Source organism: Perca flavescens, chromosome 13 (genome assembly GCF_004354835.1).
Source record: "Perca flavescens isolate YP-PL-M2 chromosome 13, PFLA_1.0, whole genome shotgun sequence".
NCBI lineage: Eukaryota > Metazoa > Chordata > Actinopteri > Perciformes > Percidae > Perca > Perca flavescens.
Window position 1 is genome coordinate 15,399,769 of NC_041343.1, and position 17,477 is coordinate 15,417,245.

Below are 17,477 nucleotides of genomic sequence, written 5' to 3' on the forward strand. Positions count from 1 at the left end.
GACAGGCGGGCAGGCAGTGCAACTACATGGAGATGTTTGTGTTAATATCTGTATCTCAAGAGCCAGTTAATTTATATTGTTTAAAGGTGACATATTGTGTTTGTTATCGTGATTGCTGTTGCTACTATCAAGATATCAAAGCCGTAAACTTACAATCAAGTACAATGTCCAGTGAATTGTAGATGTTATGTAACCATAAACACATGCCACAAATAACAAAAGCTACATATGTTATACACAATAAAAAACAGAGCATATTGTATGTTAGTTTAAACACACGTTACAGCTATTTGCATGTCAACATTTCTTCATTATTACTCTGGATTATTGTAATAACAGGCTAACCCTGCCCCAAAACACTTCACAACTCCTTTACTGGAGAAGGTAGCATTGTCACTATAAAGAAAAGCGTTGGTTATTCTATTATCTGCTGAGTCTTTGGCCCCTCCAATATGTCTATAAATTGTGTCAAGTAGGACCAAGATGGACTTTACTTTTAACAGTCAGCAGAGCAACAGAAAAGACTGAAAATTATATTCCTGCATATTCATATTCCTACAGCAAGAATATATATATTTAATCTACAATTACAGCCACACTGCCAGTATTAAAACATCTAAAGAGGAATTTAATGGTATGAATTTTTCCTGTCCTCATCTTATTGAGATATTGCTACGGTCTTTGGCTGAAAGGCCTTTGTCCTCCACAGAGAGTTGAGAAGCTCTCACCTCAAAGAGGTAGAAAAAGCTCAAGCCCGCAGGGGAGATACATACTTTTTTTTTGCAGTGAACACCATGGCTCTGGAGTGCAAAACTACATCTCATTTCCTCACTGCCTTCAATTTTTCATTATCATCTTCCTCTGTCTCCTTCTCTCCTACTCATCCTCCATCTCCTCTCTCTTTTCTGTCTCCCCTATCAGCTCCACAGTGGCCTTCGCCCACTCAAAGCTTAGAGCAATGTGAGTGGGAGACTGCTTGTGTGACTAAAGCAATCAAACACACACATACATATACGCACACACACACACACACACACACACACACACACACACACACACACACGCACAAACACCCATGGAACACATCCATGCAAGTAAAGATTCACAAGTGCATAAATGCTTCATAATATATGACTACACATACACACACACACACACACACACACACACACTGCAGAGACATTCAAACACAACTCAAGCTCACAAAGACATGAAACAGACCTCTACACTCACAAATGCCTGTACACAATACTCAGTTTATCATCCATATTTCATGCTTAATACATAAAGCCTTCATTTTCCTGATACTAGTCAAGATGAGAAGCCTGAGACGTCTCTTCAGGTCAATGTGCATTTCATCCATTTGTCACCTTTCTGTTTAGCTAAACACTGTACTTGCTTTAAATCAAGACAATTAAGCTGATGGGATGCTAATTACATGTACAGTATATTTAATATCACACAGTTTTGGGTGAAGCTGAATGACATGATAAAAATAAACAGAACGTATGATTGTGGCCTCATAATGCACCAAAATCAAATGTCCACAGGTCAAAGTATTTATAGGGATTTCAGGAATGTATCAAAGAATAGAAAGATATTACTTTGATTTGAGCAAAATGGCGTTTAGCACCAAGGATTGGGTGTCATTTCAATTCTTGATTAGCAACAGTTGAGACCGACAGCCTAGAAACATGGGTGGGAAAGAGGTTCGACGTTCACCAAAGGTCCATGTTGGAATCAAACCATGGAACATCATGGCTAAATTGTATAAAGTCCAACCACTGCCAGGACACCCAATTTTATTTTTTTGAGACTATAGCCACCTATGTTGGTGATAGACGGGCCAAATCAACCAATCAGATCAAACTCTTGCCGAAACCAGTCAGGAGAAGAGCAAAAACACAACTTTTCCTCCGAGAAAAGCCTCCAGTGTTGTTTTTTGCTCTTCTTTCAATGAAGGAATACTTTCTAGTTCGGATAAAACTTGCGCGATAGCTACGCTTATCTCATCCGTGGAAGCTGCCATGTTGTTTAGACTGAACAGTCACTTCTCGTTGCGTCACACCTAAACCCGCCTCAAAACCAACGCTGATTGTTAATCATCACGCAGCAGTTCCGTGTACATTTGTAGCATCTATATCCATTTTGTGTGCGATCCATCTGGCGTTGGTGAGTAGGAGTCTTGGCAGTGGCGATCGGTGAGGTAGTTTCCTTAGCTGCCTGCTGGTCTGGTGGATGTCCTCCTTACATAGTCACTGATATGGTCATAAACACTACAGTGCTCAATTACCTATTTTTGAGGAGGAAATAAACTAAAGATTTTTGCTACAAAGGCATGAACGGTTTTCTGGAGGACATCCACCAGACCAGCAGGCGCTCGTTGGATTGTTGTAGGCCGCGGCAGGCGAGGAAACAGAAGCAAGGATGCCGGTCGGGTGAAGGAAACTACCACACCAATTGCCACTGCCAATCCTACTCACCAACGCCAGATGGATTGCACACAAAATGGATATATATGATACAAATACACACGGAACTGCTGCGTGATGATTATTACCGGAGCCTGCCTGAACACACTCCCTCATCCCAGATGCCAGCTAGCAGCTAACAGGGTAGGTGAATTTAAACAATGTCTGAGTTGAAAACTCATCTTGTTGTCATGTAAGGGCCCTGTTCATGTTGCACAGACATTTTAATTGCATTTTGTGTCTGTTAAGAGGCACAAAGGCACTCTTTATCTTATGCCCCCAAAACTGCCGTTTTAGCTAAATGGGAGCTCTGGGCATTAGCTGCAGCAGCTCCGTGTCCCTAGCACCGATTCTTTTTTTTTTTTTTTTATTGACAGGTCTCACATATTTATAGTTATCAAAAATCCCGTAAAAATTGCCCGGAGTTCTCCTTTAAGTTTCTGTATGGGAGGGGCTGAATTATTTTAACTGTTCTGCGCTAAAGCGAAGCAAAGGCTCATGGGAAAAATAATGTTCTGAATGTTTTTTGTCCTAGTTAAAGTGTGTTTTAATACGGTTCTGTTAATGTTTTGGGTGTTCATTTATGTTATATGTGTTTTAGTTTTGTATGGTTGATTTAGTGTTCATGTTTATCTACATTTATTGTTGCACCATGACTGAGACCCGGGTGGGGACTGATGGGGTCTGGGCAGTGATACATGGTAGAGGTAATGTACTGATTGGAAGCTAGTTACTCTGTTATTCTGAGTGGAATTGTCTGTACAGGATATTGCAGTGGAAGACTACAATAATGCTCCCATACTGTGTCCTTTTACTTAAAGGAACAAATGTATTGGATATGTTGTTCTTAAAATCAGGCTGTCATAAAGGAAAAACAATAGTTATATATTCCTTAGTTAGTTATATATTCCTTAGTTAGTGATGACTTAAAGAGCCTATTATTTTTTAATTGTTATGTTTCTTTGCATGTTTAAAGCTACAGTGCGTAGTTTCGGTCTCCCCCATGAGAAATTCTAAGTAATGAAAACAAAACTGTTGGCGCATCTACATGGTACAAGCCTTCCATGATGGCGCCCCACCCTTCCTCCACGCAGCTGCTAGTAGCCAAGGAGGACACAGAGGATTAAAAGAACATGATGGACTCTTCAGAAGAGGTAATTATCTTCACTCGGTTTTCTGCGCGCGAAAGTTGACGGATGACACCAGTTTCTGAACATAGCCATACTGAGAAATACACAGAGAGTTTTGTGGAGCTGATAGTCTTAATTAGCTTTGTAGCAACTCATTTGGCAATGGCTTGAATGTAACAGATGTTTATTAATATAAAAAAAATGTACGCACTAAAGCTTTAACATGCTTATTTTAGACAACTCTAGAAACAACTCCAGAAAAAAATTATTTATGTTTACTAATGATTTTTAGTAATGACAACTAATGTAAACTTGATTTGTCTACTGCATCAACTAACCGCTCTGTGTCAATACAACTTGACCTGTTAAAAAACTTTAAGGTAATGGGTTTCCACGCAAATTTCTAGTAAAGTCAACTAATTTGGGATAACAGTGCAGAATCTTCGTTCAAATTTTTTTATTCATATTTTTCTTTTAACTTACCCTTTACCTTGATTTATGTTTATGTTGCTGGTTCACTAAAATAAAACTGGGTCTTTTACTAAGTTACACAAGTGTTGAGCAGGATTAGCCAGAATGTGGTTTAGTTAACTTAAAAAGAAAGACCCAATAATGCTCTCCTCAGAGTCAAAGCACCACAGTAGTATACTCTACTTGAAAAGCCTCACACAAAAAGGAACCAGTGATTTAGTCTTTGATGAGAGGACTTATAATGAGAGATTCAGTATAAGAGATTCAGTATACCGAAATGCTGTTGGCCTATTTCACTTATATGACAAGATAATGATGATTCTACCTGCAAGTGACAGTTTCCTGCTGTAAGAACTTACATTCATATGGATACAGTATCTCTTATGTGATTTCATCTTTGCTTGTGCTCCAGTCAGGTGCCCTGTTTATTTTTGTACTACAAGTACAAACAAAAGCATTGTCAGTCCACATCCTCTCACTACATCTTAGGTCTTTCTCCGCTGTCATCCTCTCCTTGGAATTGTCTCTACAGAAATAATTTTTGACTGATAATTCTATAACTGAAGTTTTCCAGTCTGGGTTTAAGTCAGCCCACAGTACTGAGACAGCTCTGTTGAGGGTTTTTAATGACATTTTTATGGCTTCAGACTCTGGTGATACTACTGTTCTGCTATTATTGGATCTCATGGCTGCATTTGATACGGTCGATCACCATATTTTATTGTCCCGATTGGAGAGCTGTGTGGGCATTAAGGGGTTGGCCTTAGCCTGGATTATGTCCTATTTGGAGGGCAGAAGTTTTTCAGTCCAGGTTGGTGATGATGTGTCCTCTACAGCTCCCCTGTCGTGTGGAGTTCCTCAAGGGTCTGTCCTTGGGCCGCTACTTTTTTCATTGTATCTTTTGCCTCTTGGGTCAATTCTTAGAAATCACAATGTTTCGTTTCATTTTTATGCTGACGACTGCCAAATTTATGTACCAATAGGACAGTCAAAAGCTCTCTTGGAGTGTCTGACCGAAGTGAAAGCTTGGATGTCAATGAATTTTTTGTATTTCAATGAGAGCAAGACTGAGCTTGTGTTTTTTGCTCCTAGTGACTCAGCAGCTATGACACCTGTTGACTTGGATTGGTTAACTAGAGATATTAGCCCTGTGGTTACAAACCTGGGAGTCAAGTTGGATGGTCGCTTAAAACTCGATGCTCAGATTGGTGCAGTGGTGAAGACCAGCTTTTTCCAGCTTAGGCAACTGGCTAAAGTGAAATCGGTTCTAGCGCGACATGATTTTGAAATTTTAATTCATGCCTTTATTACTACTCGTTTAGATTATTGCAATGCACTCTACACTGTTATTAGCAAATCTAATATTGCACGATTACAATTGGTTCAAAATGCAGCTGCTCGTCTTTTAACTGGAACTCGAAAATTTTATCATATCACACCTATCCTCCAATCTCTCCACTGGCTTCCTGTGCATTTTCGCACAGATTTTAAAATTATTTTATTTGTTTTTAAATGTCTGCATGATTTGGCCCCCAAGTATTTGTCCGATTTGATTGTACCCTATAACCCCTCTCGTGTGCTCCGGTCGGCGGACCAGGCACTACTGGTCATCCCTAAGACCAAACGTAAATCCAGGGGTGATCGTGCGTTTGCGGTGGCAGCTCCGAGACTCTGGAATGAACTGCCTTTGCACATCAGATTGACCGAGTCTCTTCCCGTTTTTAAATCTCGTCTTAAAACTCATTTATTTTCTTTGGCTTTTAACTCAGTATGAGGGATGATTTTGGAGGCTGTTTTTCTTTTTAGAATTCTTTTGTATTGCTATTTTATTGTTCTATTGTGTCACTACTATATGTTATTGCTTATTTTAGATTGTGTTCAGCACTTTGGTCAACTATGTTGTTTTTAAAGTGCTTTATAAATAAAGGTGGATTGGATTGGATCTAGTGCCACCATCAGGTCAACATTTTAAGTTGTCCAATCCTTTAGTTTATGACCAAATACCTGCAAAACTAAGAACATTACCTTTACCTTCACTTGCTCCACCTTTGGTTAGTGCTAATTAGCAAATGTTAGCATGCTACATGCTAAACTGAGATGGTAAACATTATAAACATCATACCTGTTTTACGTCATAATGTTAACAATATCATTGCCGCAAGCATGGCTGCAGACTCACTTATTAAGGTAAATGATACAAAGAAATTATACAAATGACCATGACTTTTCCTTGTTACACAAAAGTCAACATTTTGTAATAATAAAGAGCATTTACTCACAGATTTAAAGGTCACATTAGTCCAATAAAGTCAGCTGCAAATTCAATGTAGAAAACTAAACTATTATTTTAAAGCACCACTATGTAACTTTTCCCTCTTTGGTCCCCCTACAGGTTGTCTCATTGGAACTACAGCCGTGTGGTTCCAATAAGACAACCTGTAGGGGGACCAAAGCGGGAAAAGTTACTTAGGCTACGTTCAGACTACAGGCAAAAGTGGCCCAAAAGTGTGAACAATCAAATCCAGCCCAGATCAAATTTTTTCAAATCAGATTCAGGCCACTTGCATATGTGGTCCTGAATCAGACCCAGATCTGATTTTTTTCAATGCGGCAGCAGTGTGAACAACAAGGGTGGATTTGATGCGACTTTTACCTCAATAACCCTTGCTGCGCCCTCTCTCTCCGCGGGCTCGTGGTGCGGCTGTCAACCGGGGTGGACTGTCCTCAGTGAGCCCCAACCGCGTTGCGTCGCCAGGGTGGGGATCGGCTCACGTAAAAAGGCGATGTCGGCAACCCACTGACCAATGAGTCTAACGCGCGCGAGTCAGAGGGTCGCCCCGTGGCGCAATTAAAGTGAGGGCTGACGCACCCCGGCTGAGGTGGGATCCCGGCCCCTCAGGGGCACCATCGGGGAGGTGGAGCGTGAACGTGTACGATAGGACCCGAAAGATGGTGAACTATGCCTGGGCAGGGTGAAACCAGAGGAAACTCTGGTGGAGGCCTGTAGCGGTCCTGACGTTCAAATCGGTCGTCCAGTCACACACGACCTCTGTAGTGAATTTGCAGCCATAACCCCACAAAAGGCCAAAATAGCCAATTTGTCTCTCTTTCTCTTCATTCTTCTCCTCCTCAGCACCTGCTCATTAATGTTATGGCTGCCATTACACAAACATTTTGAATTAAAAGCGAAAATGCTTACTTCCTCCATAACCTCCTTAACTTTAGTGCGACAGCATGCTGCGTCTGATGTCATTGTTCTTTTGCGCATGCGGGTCAGTTTGAAACCGCAAAAAGTTTACACTGGAATCTGATATAGGCCACATTTTAAAAGGTAATGTGAACAGCCAATTGTTGCCAGACAAAATACTGTATATTCCGACTTGTTTACTCACTATATGACTACAGAATAGTGGTGACTTCTTGAAAAGAACACAAGTATTAATTACCTTTGTATAGTTCGGTTTTGTTTGGATAGTTTGCCATGTCAACGGTAACCTCCTCAGCTTTCTTGCATGCCATATCCACAAATTAAAAAATATGTTGGTGGTGCAATGTCACACATCCACAGACCAGACTCTCTATCCTCATTGATATAAATGGGGTGGAGAAAATATCAGAAACGCCTTTCAGTATAATGCAATACAATTCAACAGCACCACAAACCACAGCCTTCAAAATGACCAGTGAGTTGAATCAACACCTCTCCGAAACAACAAACTGAACATTAAAAACATCAGAAATTAGATTACTTATTACAAGGCTGCTGTAGGCTGCATTAATATTAGCTAGGTGAAAAAAGCTTTCATTAGATAGTGTGTATATATATATATATATATATATAAATAAATGGAACAAGATTCGGCTGATGGCCCGGTTCTAACGTTTAGAATCGGTTGACTCAAGCTTTGCTGTCAATTCAACGAAGCTGCTGCTTGTTTGCAATGCCATTGAAAGACCCAGGTGTTTGTTTATGTATCTGTGCGAGGGAGATAAAAGCCTTGCCATTTGTGTGATGAAGGACTTGGTCATTCATGTTTGGGGTGGCGGTGATCAGCCAATCAGCGCCTTTGTTTTGGTTTGTAGAATAAACATAAACATGTGCTGACTGATAGGTTTTGTTTATGGAGTTAGCGGTGAAAGTGGTTAAGAGGAATACATCGTAGATATTGTAAATTGTACTAGCTGTAGTCTGTGAATCGTCCTTCCATGTGTGCGTTCATAAATGTGAGTAGACTAGTAGAAATATAGATATGTATTTGGGTGTGTTGAGTTTATATTGACGTTTATATGTTCTAAGATGGTCAGAACATTAGCATAAAACTCCTCTAGCCGCATGCAAACACTCACAACAGTATTTAAATTGTGCTCGTGTGTACTCACGTAATACTGTATATGATTATTATTGGAGTACTCAAAATGGCTGTGTAACAGGGACCTATGTTTGAGTTACTGTATCTAATATTACAGCAAAAAGGAGGCTGTTTTATTTAATATGGAATGGAGCTGATGTGGATGTTATTTGGTTGTAAGAGCTAGCTAATTAAGTTAAAGTTATACTCGTAGTCCCTTTTACAAAATATATATTTCTTTGAAGGGATGAAAAGTGTCTTTTATAGAACTGGCTTATTCAAAAAAAATATAAACTGTATCTATCAGATTAAATCGAATCACACCGAATCGATTCAATATTGAATCGAATCGCACTGAATTCTTCCATAATAACATGTATCGTCCCAGAACCGTATCGATATATATATATATATCGATATATATATATATATATATATATATATATATATATATATATATGTATGTGGCGTCTTGCAGCAGACAAGCGCCAGGTAAATATTGGTAATAGGGTTAATACCTGTGACTGGTGCCTCAATGTCCAGTATAGTTTTCTCCTGACGCAGGATAGCTGCTCCCTCGCTGACGATTCGAAGTGCCACAGCTTCTTCTACACGGCCCTCCTTGGTGAGGTGGGCCTTCAGGAGATCCACACGAGGTTTCCCTTCGCAGTCAAACACTTCCTTAATTGTAAGGCGGTGGCTCAGGGGGAAGGGGACAGCTGAGGACAGAGCACAGGCACATGGTGACATTTAAACAGAGGGGACATCACGGTAACTATGGCTACTGTTAATGCCATCAAGAATACAATTCTTGATTATAGTTTTTTTTGCACTGTTGTGAAAGAATAATGGCAAAAACCACTCAGGAATGATACAGACAACATATCAAGGAATTCATGCAGAAATTCTATTTGAGAAAACCACATCTATGTTTCGCCCGCAGGCATTATTGTGCTGCTGCTGCATCATGTAAACATCTTTGGCATGAAAACCATTATCATAAACATGGCTTTGCTTAAAATGCATAAAGTATGAAAAGCCATTTGTAAATTTATATCTGCAGGAATACCTTAATTTATTCAGAAATATATGTCAAACACTATTATTCCTTACAGATGTTTATATGTACAAATTAGTTATTTGTTTAAATGGTGGGTCAGAGATGCTAATCACTCTGCAGTTATTTGTGCTGTGTGTTTTACATGTGTTGCATGTAAATTCTTATATTATTTTATGTAAATAATGTATATTTGTAAAGCAAACAATTAAATACAACATACCTTACTTAAAATATAAATTTAAATTGTATATAAACAGCAGCTGGAACAGTAACAGGAATTGACGCACAACAAACTGTCAGCTACAAACAGTTATTCCAGTACAGATGTGTGGTTACTTGCAAAGTATTTTCTGAGTGCTGGATAAAACTCAGCTAACATCTAAGCACTCTATTCATCCAGCACTCTCCCTGGATTGCTAAAGCCTGTGGCCATTAAAATGCACCAGCTACCTTCCCGACAGACTGCCTGTGAAAGTCTGAAATCCAGCCACAGATCATTACTTCAGTGGCAGCAAAGGTTATTTATTAGATCTGGTGCTGATCTCTGTGTACTGTAACTACAAGCTTTCAAGGACCATGTATTGGCATTCATCTACAGATCATCTGGCTTAACATAGAAAACTCTTTCTAATTTTAAATAATTCCTATGAAAGGAAAAATAAGTCACATGAAGTCCAGTTGCAAAATTCATTAAAATAAGAAGACGCAAACACACACTCACACACACACACACACACACACACACACACACACACACGATAAACTGTATGAGAAAAGTAACAAAAGATTGGTGCCAAATCAGCAGCTGCAGCAGAGCAGAATATGATCAGTACTCAGCTGACACTGTAAACATACATGTTGAATGTAAACGTTCACTAGTCAAGTGTCAAGGGTGTGCAGGGGGTGTGGTCACACCTAGACCAGGGTTTGCAGTTAGTGAACAGTACAACAATGCACAAAATTGAAATAAAACAAAGGATGACGTCATTATTGGTTATGGTTAAGGTTAGCATTATTGTACCTTGGCTTAGTTAAAAAGGTTGCATCTACCTTAAATACCAATTTACCATCCAGCGAGCACGCTAGGTGGCCTAAATAAAACATGGAAGATGTTGTGTTTCCAACAGGTGCATTCTGGGACCACCTTAAAATGCTTAATGCTAAAATACTCATGGTGGATCCTCCAGCGGTGACTTCTATATTTGCTTGGGAATTCCTACCTTCATTTAGGTGTTTGAGGCCTTTCTGCTGTTTGTGACAATAATCCCTGTCACAGATGTGACCTCAGATTGCTCTTTCAGATTAAAACATTTTGAATCTGAGAAGCACACTGGGACCTGCAGAGACGTTGAGTGGACTTGTCATATTATGCTTTGAGAATGACCAAGCAGAGAAGTTTCACCTAGAGTAAACTGAGGAGGACTTTGCGGTGCACAAGACTCGCAGAATGATGTTCAGCCAGGTGAGTATGGTACAACAACAACAACAACTCTTCAGAGGAGGATGTCAACAACCACTGCGTTGTCTAGAAACGTGTTGTGTGTGTTGCACTTTGTACTATATGGTGTTTACATCTCTGTGTTGGCTGCCTTGGTGAAGCTTTATTCTGTTATTAAAGTGGCAGGTTACTTAAGCCTGTTGCACCTGCCGCAATGTCCATAGCTCTTTTTATTTATTGTTGGTCATTTGTGTGTAATTGTCTGATATTTTGTCCTCTTTTCTGGTTAACTCTTTTAAGGCTATACTGAGAAAGGTGGTTGTATATTTAAAATTGATAATGAGATCTACGCACAGGATGCAAATTTCTGTCTATAAGGAATTTATTGTTCGGATATAAGGGCTTGGTGGCGTGAGGTTGTTTCCCTAGTGTGAGACAATATTGTGCATGTTAATGCACTTTATTTTGTAGCCTAAAGATGGTCTTTAATTTAATAGTTCTATCATATAACATTATCATCATCTTATACCACCCCCTCCCCTTTTAAAACGTAACTCAGAAATGTTTACTCCGACTTTTTACTTATTAATTAGTAGTTTTAGTAAAATATTCTAGTACTTTACTCCATCTACGCACATATTATGTACATATGAAACAAGACATCAGCAGCAGTATATTCAAGAGTAATGGTATGCTTGCAAGATTTGTGCAGTGCATAGCAAACAGGGCCACTCAGTAGTGCCAAATGAAGAGAAGACAAAGGAAGAGTCTCAAAGCTCAGGCTTAAACCGAACATGATCAACATGCTCTTTAATAATGAATGCTTGACTAGAGAAATCTCCTCAAAGTCGCTGCTCCTGGGATAATGAGGCGGACCCCAGCGAGTGTATAAAGAATGTTCACGGTGTGCAGTGTGTATCTGTGATGGCGATGTGTGCTTTGACACTTTACCACCAGCTAGTATCAACTCAGCACTGTCACCATTCAAGTTTTACTTAGGTTAATGGCATTGTTTGGCAGCCTGAAAGCATGGGGATACAACTTGGCAAAATACGTCTCAAATGCAGCGATGAATTAAATTGAGAGGAAGTAGATGAGCCAATGAGCTATAAAAACACTGACTAAAATAAGTATCTTAAAACAGTAAATGTAAAATGCAGAAACTTAAATCACCATGAACTGATTATACTTTTTATTCAAACTGCTGCCACCTTTTTACCAGTAACATGAACTGAAATAGAGCCACATGCAGATGCTTTGAAAAGGACATACCACTTAGCTTCTTTATGCAGAATGGAGCAACAAAGGATTAAGACCACTAATAACAAAACAATCCAAAAAAGCAACCCAGATACTAGACAAATGATCTTCAACAATGCATTTTGCAGACACGTACATATGTAGACTCAACTGTACAAGTCCAGTGAAATAGATGTATGGTGAGATGAGATGAGATGAAAAGCTGACTTCTGCTCAGCACCAGAGCAGAGTTGAACTACGAAATACAGTATGTTGCCGGGCAACAGCAGCAGCAGCAGCTGACTGTTGGAGTACAGCCAGTGCCGCCACGGAAAACTGCAATTTGCATTAGAGATTCACAGAGATGCTGTTGGAAATGCTCATGCGGTAGACACACATCAATTTTTTCCGATCACATATAATATATAATATAATATGAGCCTGTACTGTACACTTTTTTATGCCAAAACACATTTTCCTGAGAATGGTATCTCCATACGGCAAGCTGGAAAAAAATGAAAGCGCATTTTATGTTGCTAATGAGCAACCTTGGGTTCAGTCAGGAAATGGCTTCATCTGATTGGACTAACTAAACAGTGTGCATTTATAAGAGGTCCAATTAACACACAGTCTACAGACCCAAGTGTCAAGCTTTTAGCATATGTTGTGTTGCTTTCTTTCCACCCACCCCCTACAGCTCCACCAGCTGCTTTATGCTGATGTTTGAAGGGTTACGTACCTCCCGACCAATGTTAAACAAAAAGATAAAAGCAGACCTGTTCTGCTAAACCCAACTATTGCGCCATCGTAACCATTGATAAACTATTATCAACATAAGTGTGAACCAATTTGTTGCTACTGAAAGCTGGAGTGAATATTTTAGCCTGACGCAAGGCCTGTTGAGTTTAAAGCTGACATACTGTATCATGTCTCAGTGCAGTGCTTCTCATATTGTTGCATAATTATTTATTTAAAGAAACTGCTTTTGTTGCTTCAAACAATGGAAAAACAGTTACAAATGCACGTGCTGCATTTCTTTAAGATACAGTGACTGTGACATGAAGAAAATGATTTTCTACGGTGCTATAATAAAGTAAGATAGTTCACAGGTGTACTAAAGGCCCCATTCCCTGAAATAACTGACCTGAATATGCCTCTCGGTGCCCACAGCACGGCAATGACAGTGCCGTGGAAAACAAACTGCACAGACCAGCACTTATTGTATCTCTTAAGATATGTTCTGTCAGGTTAAAACATGTAAGAAAAAAGAGAAGCGCTAAGAAACTTGCTGTGGTTTAAGTTCTAAATGTATACAGGGTTAAAAATAACTTGTAGTAGTACCTTGAAGAATCAGTGCTCTGTAGTTTTCTACATGCGACACATGCAACACAATAGCTGTCAAAAATGTCAGTCTCGACTTATCAAAATCACCATTGTCTTAATAACTTCTTTTGATCACCTGAAGGATGCATGATTAATTTTTCTTGCATCTAGTTTTTTAACTTGTCAGCCTTTTGGGGATTAAAAAACAAAACTTGGGTTTTACTAATTTTTCAAAGTGGAATACAAGAATAGTAGAGCGGATAGAAGTGAAATTATCCATTTTCGATGGTCCAAAAGAGCAAATTAATGGGGATTTGAAGATAGGTGAAGCTATTGAGAAAGATTTTTAAATTAACCTAAGGCTACGAGAATAGCAAAAATGAAACAAATGCATATTATTTGACTGAACCAGAAAAATATGCTTTGAGTGTTTAGAATCCTGCACGAAAATGCTAAATGTTACATGACCATGTTACAAAAGCAAAAGTCTGAGTCAGAATTTTTGTCTGTGCAGCGTTTGCTGATATAAACCTTTTGTTTGACATATTTTTGAATGCCTGGATGTCAGTAAAGCTTTGCCAAAAAAAACAGTTATATCTTGGTTGTGAGGTCTTGCTCAAAACAACAACTACTAATGTAATTTTATCAACTTCTTTCTCTTACTATGGACATTATTGTGACAAATGATAGTGTGGCTAGATGCACTGTTTGGAGAGAATGTCCTGGCAAAACAATGAAGTGTATCATCTGCTAACATGGCAGATATAAAACAAATTGTCTGCAGTATGATGTGTTTCAGAATTTAGGATGCACAGTGTGTTATTTCCATTAAAAATTAGTCTGAGCATAAGATTGTTAGGGTCCCTCGGGAAGGACTGCTGATTCACAATATAGTTCCTACAATATAGAGTGTTCAGACCTGTAAGTATAATTCCTAAAGTTAGTTTTTCAATTGTAACATTTAAATGCTTACAGGACATTCATTGTGCCTGCATTCATTGTCACATAAGTGTATCTCATAGTGCATATTATTCTGTTTCCAAAACTCTGTAGCCTAAAGGACAAAGTTGTTAATGCTTACTGAGCTACTTGGCCATTACGAACGACAATATAGTCTACAGAATGTGAATATATTCAGGCACAGTGGTGATTGTGACCTGATCCATTGTCAAAATGAGCATTGATCAAATGAGTTATGGCACAACTGTGAGCACTTCATCATCCTCCATTGATCCAAGTTGTCCAAGTCATCCTTCTCAACATCTACTGATGCAGCTTTTGGGATCCCATATAGACCTTTTCTCAGCAAATTAAAACATGACTCACTCCCGGTAAAATATATCCCCATTAAATGTCAATTACATGCCCTCTTCCTCTTCCACTGGCCCTGTCAAAGCCTGTGAAATCCTGCTGCATCACTGCCCCAGCTTCTACCACAAGCTCGGTAATTCAGCAGTTTTTCCATCTCTCCTCTTATGCCTATACCGGGCTAAAGCCAACATATAGGCAGTCATATCGTGACAGCAACGATTACAATATAAATAAATGTGTGCAATAAAATCCATATTTCCCCGCTGCACTGCTGCTTCTAAGCTTTATGCCCGATCTTCGCGGGGGCTGTGCAGCAAAGAAAACCGGATTGTTTATCAACATCAAAGCTCCAGCAGCTCACTATCATCACCGTGAATACAACTTGATGGCCGCATATACACCATTAATGCACGACATGAAAAATAAAGGCCATATTCTGCCAAACCACGAGGAGCTAAATTCAGGAGATGTTATGTAATATCTTTCTACAGCCATAACCTAACGCAAAATGTAGGCTAACTTACATTTCACCATCCGATCGGTGGCGTTTAAGACGATGTCAGCGTTAGACATCTTCATGGGCAGTTGCTGTCTTCGAGGCTGAAGCTGTTTTCTCTCCCTCCTTTTAGAGTCTACTCTCAGTATTTGTTGTCGAAATGCGACTGATGCTGTGGCATCACTTAGATGATGCGCCCCCTCCGTGCGTCGGTGCTGCGCCGGGTAGGACTGCTGCTCCCCAGGCAGGGATGAATGCTGGATGCTGGATGCTGTACAGTAGGAGCTGCTGCTGTGCTAAGCTGTTAATGTGGGGGAGGATGAACGGAGAGAGAGAGAGAGAGAGAGAGAGAGAGAGAGAGAGAGAGAGAGAGAGAGAGAGAGAGAGAGAGAGCGATGCACCCCCGACATGGCGGTGGAGGGAACTCCCACGCAAATGTTTCACGGGACTGCCTGATGCTGCCATCAGATGGAGGCTGAGACGGGGTTGCCCCCACGCACGCACGGCGCGCCATGTTTCGGTATTCTCGAAATTTCTGTACGCCCGAAGATGGGAGCGTATGGGCCTCGGTTCAAACATGTGTAACATTCATGATCACTGGACAGGTTCGTTTTGATTACAGGCGCGCGCACGTGCACGCGAGCATCACAGGCAGTTGGATTTATGGCAAAGACAGCAGAGACATTTCGCTTGGTGGCGACAAACCGCCAGGGTTTGTGCAAACTGAGCTACTCAAACGTGGCGATAGCACACATTTTAAAAGAAAAATTCATGTTATTTTACCAATTTGGAGATGACGTCATTTTTGTTTATGTGCCACAGGAAATGCCAATAAATACATTTTCTGATGAGTGGGCTACACTTAGCCTATATCAAAACACTTGTCTGCTGTAAAACCCAAACTTAAATTTTAGCCTACATGTTTTTTTGTCATCATTTGTTAATTACCCTAAATCTATTGACTGAATTGTGGTCCAGTGCATACATATAGTATACATATAGTATACATATACACATATATACATATATATATATATATATATATATATATATATATATATATATATATATATATATACATACACATATATATATATATATATATATATATATATATATATATATATATATATACATACATACATACATACATACATACATATATATATATATATATATATATATATATATATATATATATATATATATATATATATATATACCTCTCCGTGAACCATCACCTTATCGTGGTGGAGAGGTTTGTGTGTCTCTGTGAACCTGAGGGCTGTGTTGTCTGGAGCTTTGTGCTCCTGGTAGGGTCGCCCAAGGCAAAGTGGTCTCAGGTGAGGGGCCAGACAAAGAATGGTTCAAAAACCCCAATGAAAAAGCTAAGCAGAGATGGAGTGACCCTGCCCGGAGGAAGCCGGGGCCCCGCCTGGAGCCAGGCCCAGACGGTGGGCTCGCCGGGCGAGCGCCTGGTGGCCGGGTTTGCCACGGAGCCCGCCGGGCACAGCCCGAACAAGCTACGTGGCAACTCCCTCCATCCCATGGGCCCACCACCTGTGGGAGGAACCGTTGGGGTCGGGTGCGATGCCACATGGGTGGCAGTGAAGGTCAGGGGCCTCGACGGACCAGACCCGGGCAGCAGACGCTGGCTCTGGGGACGGGAACGCCACCTCTCTGTGGGGGAAGGAGCCGAACTGGTGCGGGAGGTGGAGCGCTACCGTTAGATCTGGTGGGGCTTACCTCACGCACAGTCTTGGTTCTGGAACCATACTCCTGGATAGGGGTTGGACTCTTTTCTTCTCCGGAGTTGCCCAGGGTGTGAGGCGCCGGGCGGGTGGGGGATACTCACAAGCCCCGGCTGAGCGCCGCTGTGTTGGAGTTTACCCCGTGGACGAGAGGGTCGCCTCCCCACGCCTGCGGGTTGTGGGGGAAAACTCTGACTGTTGTTTGTGCATATGCACCAAACAGGAGTTCGGAGTATTCGGCCTTCTTGAGACCTTGACTGGAGTCCTGCATGGGGCTCCAGTGGGGACTCCATTGTTCTGCTGGGGGACTTCAACGCACACGGGCAATGATGGAGACACCTGGAGGCGTGATTGGGAGGAACGGCCTCCCTGATCTAAACCAGAGTGGTTGTTTGTTGTTGGACTTCTGTGCTAGTCATGGATTGTCTATAACGAACA

At 40.5% G+C, this 17,477-nt stretch overlaps 1 protein-coding gene across 3 annotated transcripts in view; it reads right to left on the reverse strand.

Moving 5' to 3' along the window:
- The window catches only part of ppp3ca (protein phosphatase 3, catalytic subunit, alpha isozyme), a 28,242-nt gene extending 12,635 nt beyond the window's left edge, over nt 1–15,607 (reverse strand). Inside the window, exons 1-2 of one of the 3 annotated variants that reach the window (XM_028595408.1) lie at nt 15,317–15,607; nt 8,940–9,140 (exon numbers count right to left, since the gene is read on the reverse strand). In XM_028595408.1, coding sequence (XP_028451209.1) covers nt 8,940–9,140; nt 15,317–15,371 — 256 coding nt within the window. In that variant the 5' untranslated portion in view covers nt 15,372–15,607. Of the gene's footprint in view, nt 1–6,351; nt 6,416–6,725; nt 6,773–8,939; nt 9,141–15,316 lie in introns of those variants that run through there. The other 2 variants (XM_028595409.1, XM_028595410.1) reach the window with 2 other exon arrangements.
- Nucleotides 15,608–17,477: the final 1,870 nt, after the last annotated feature.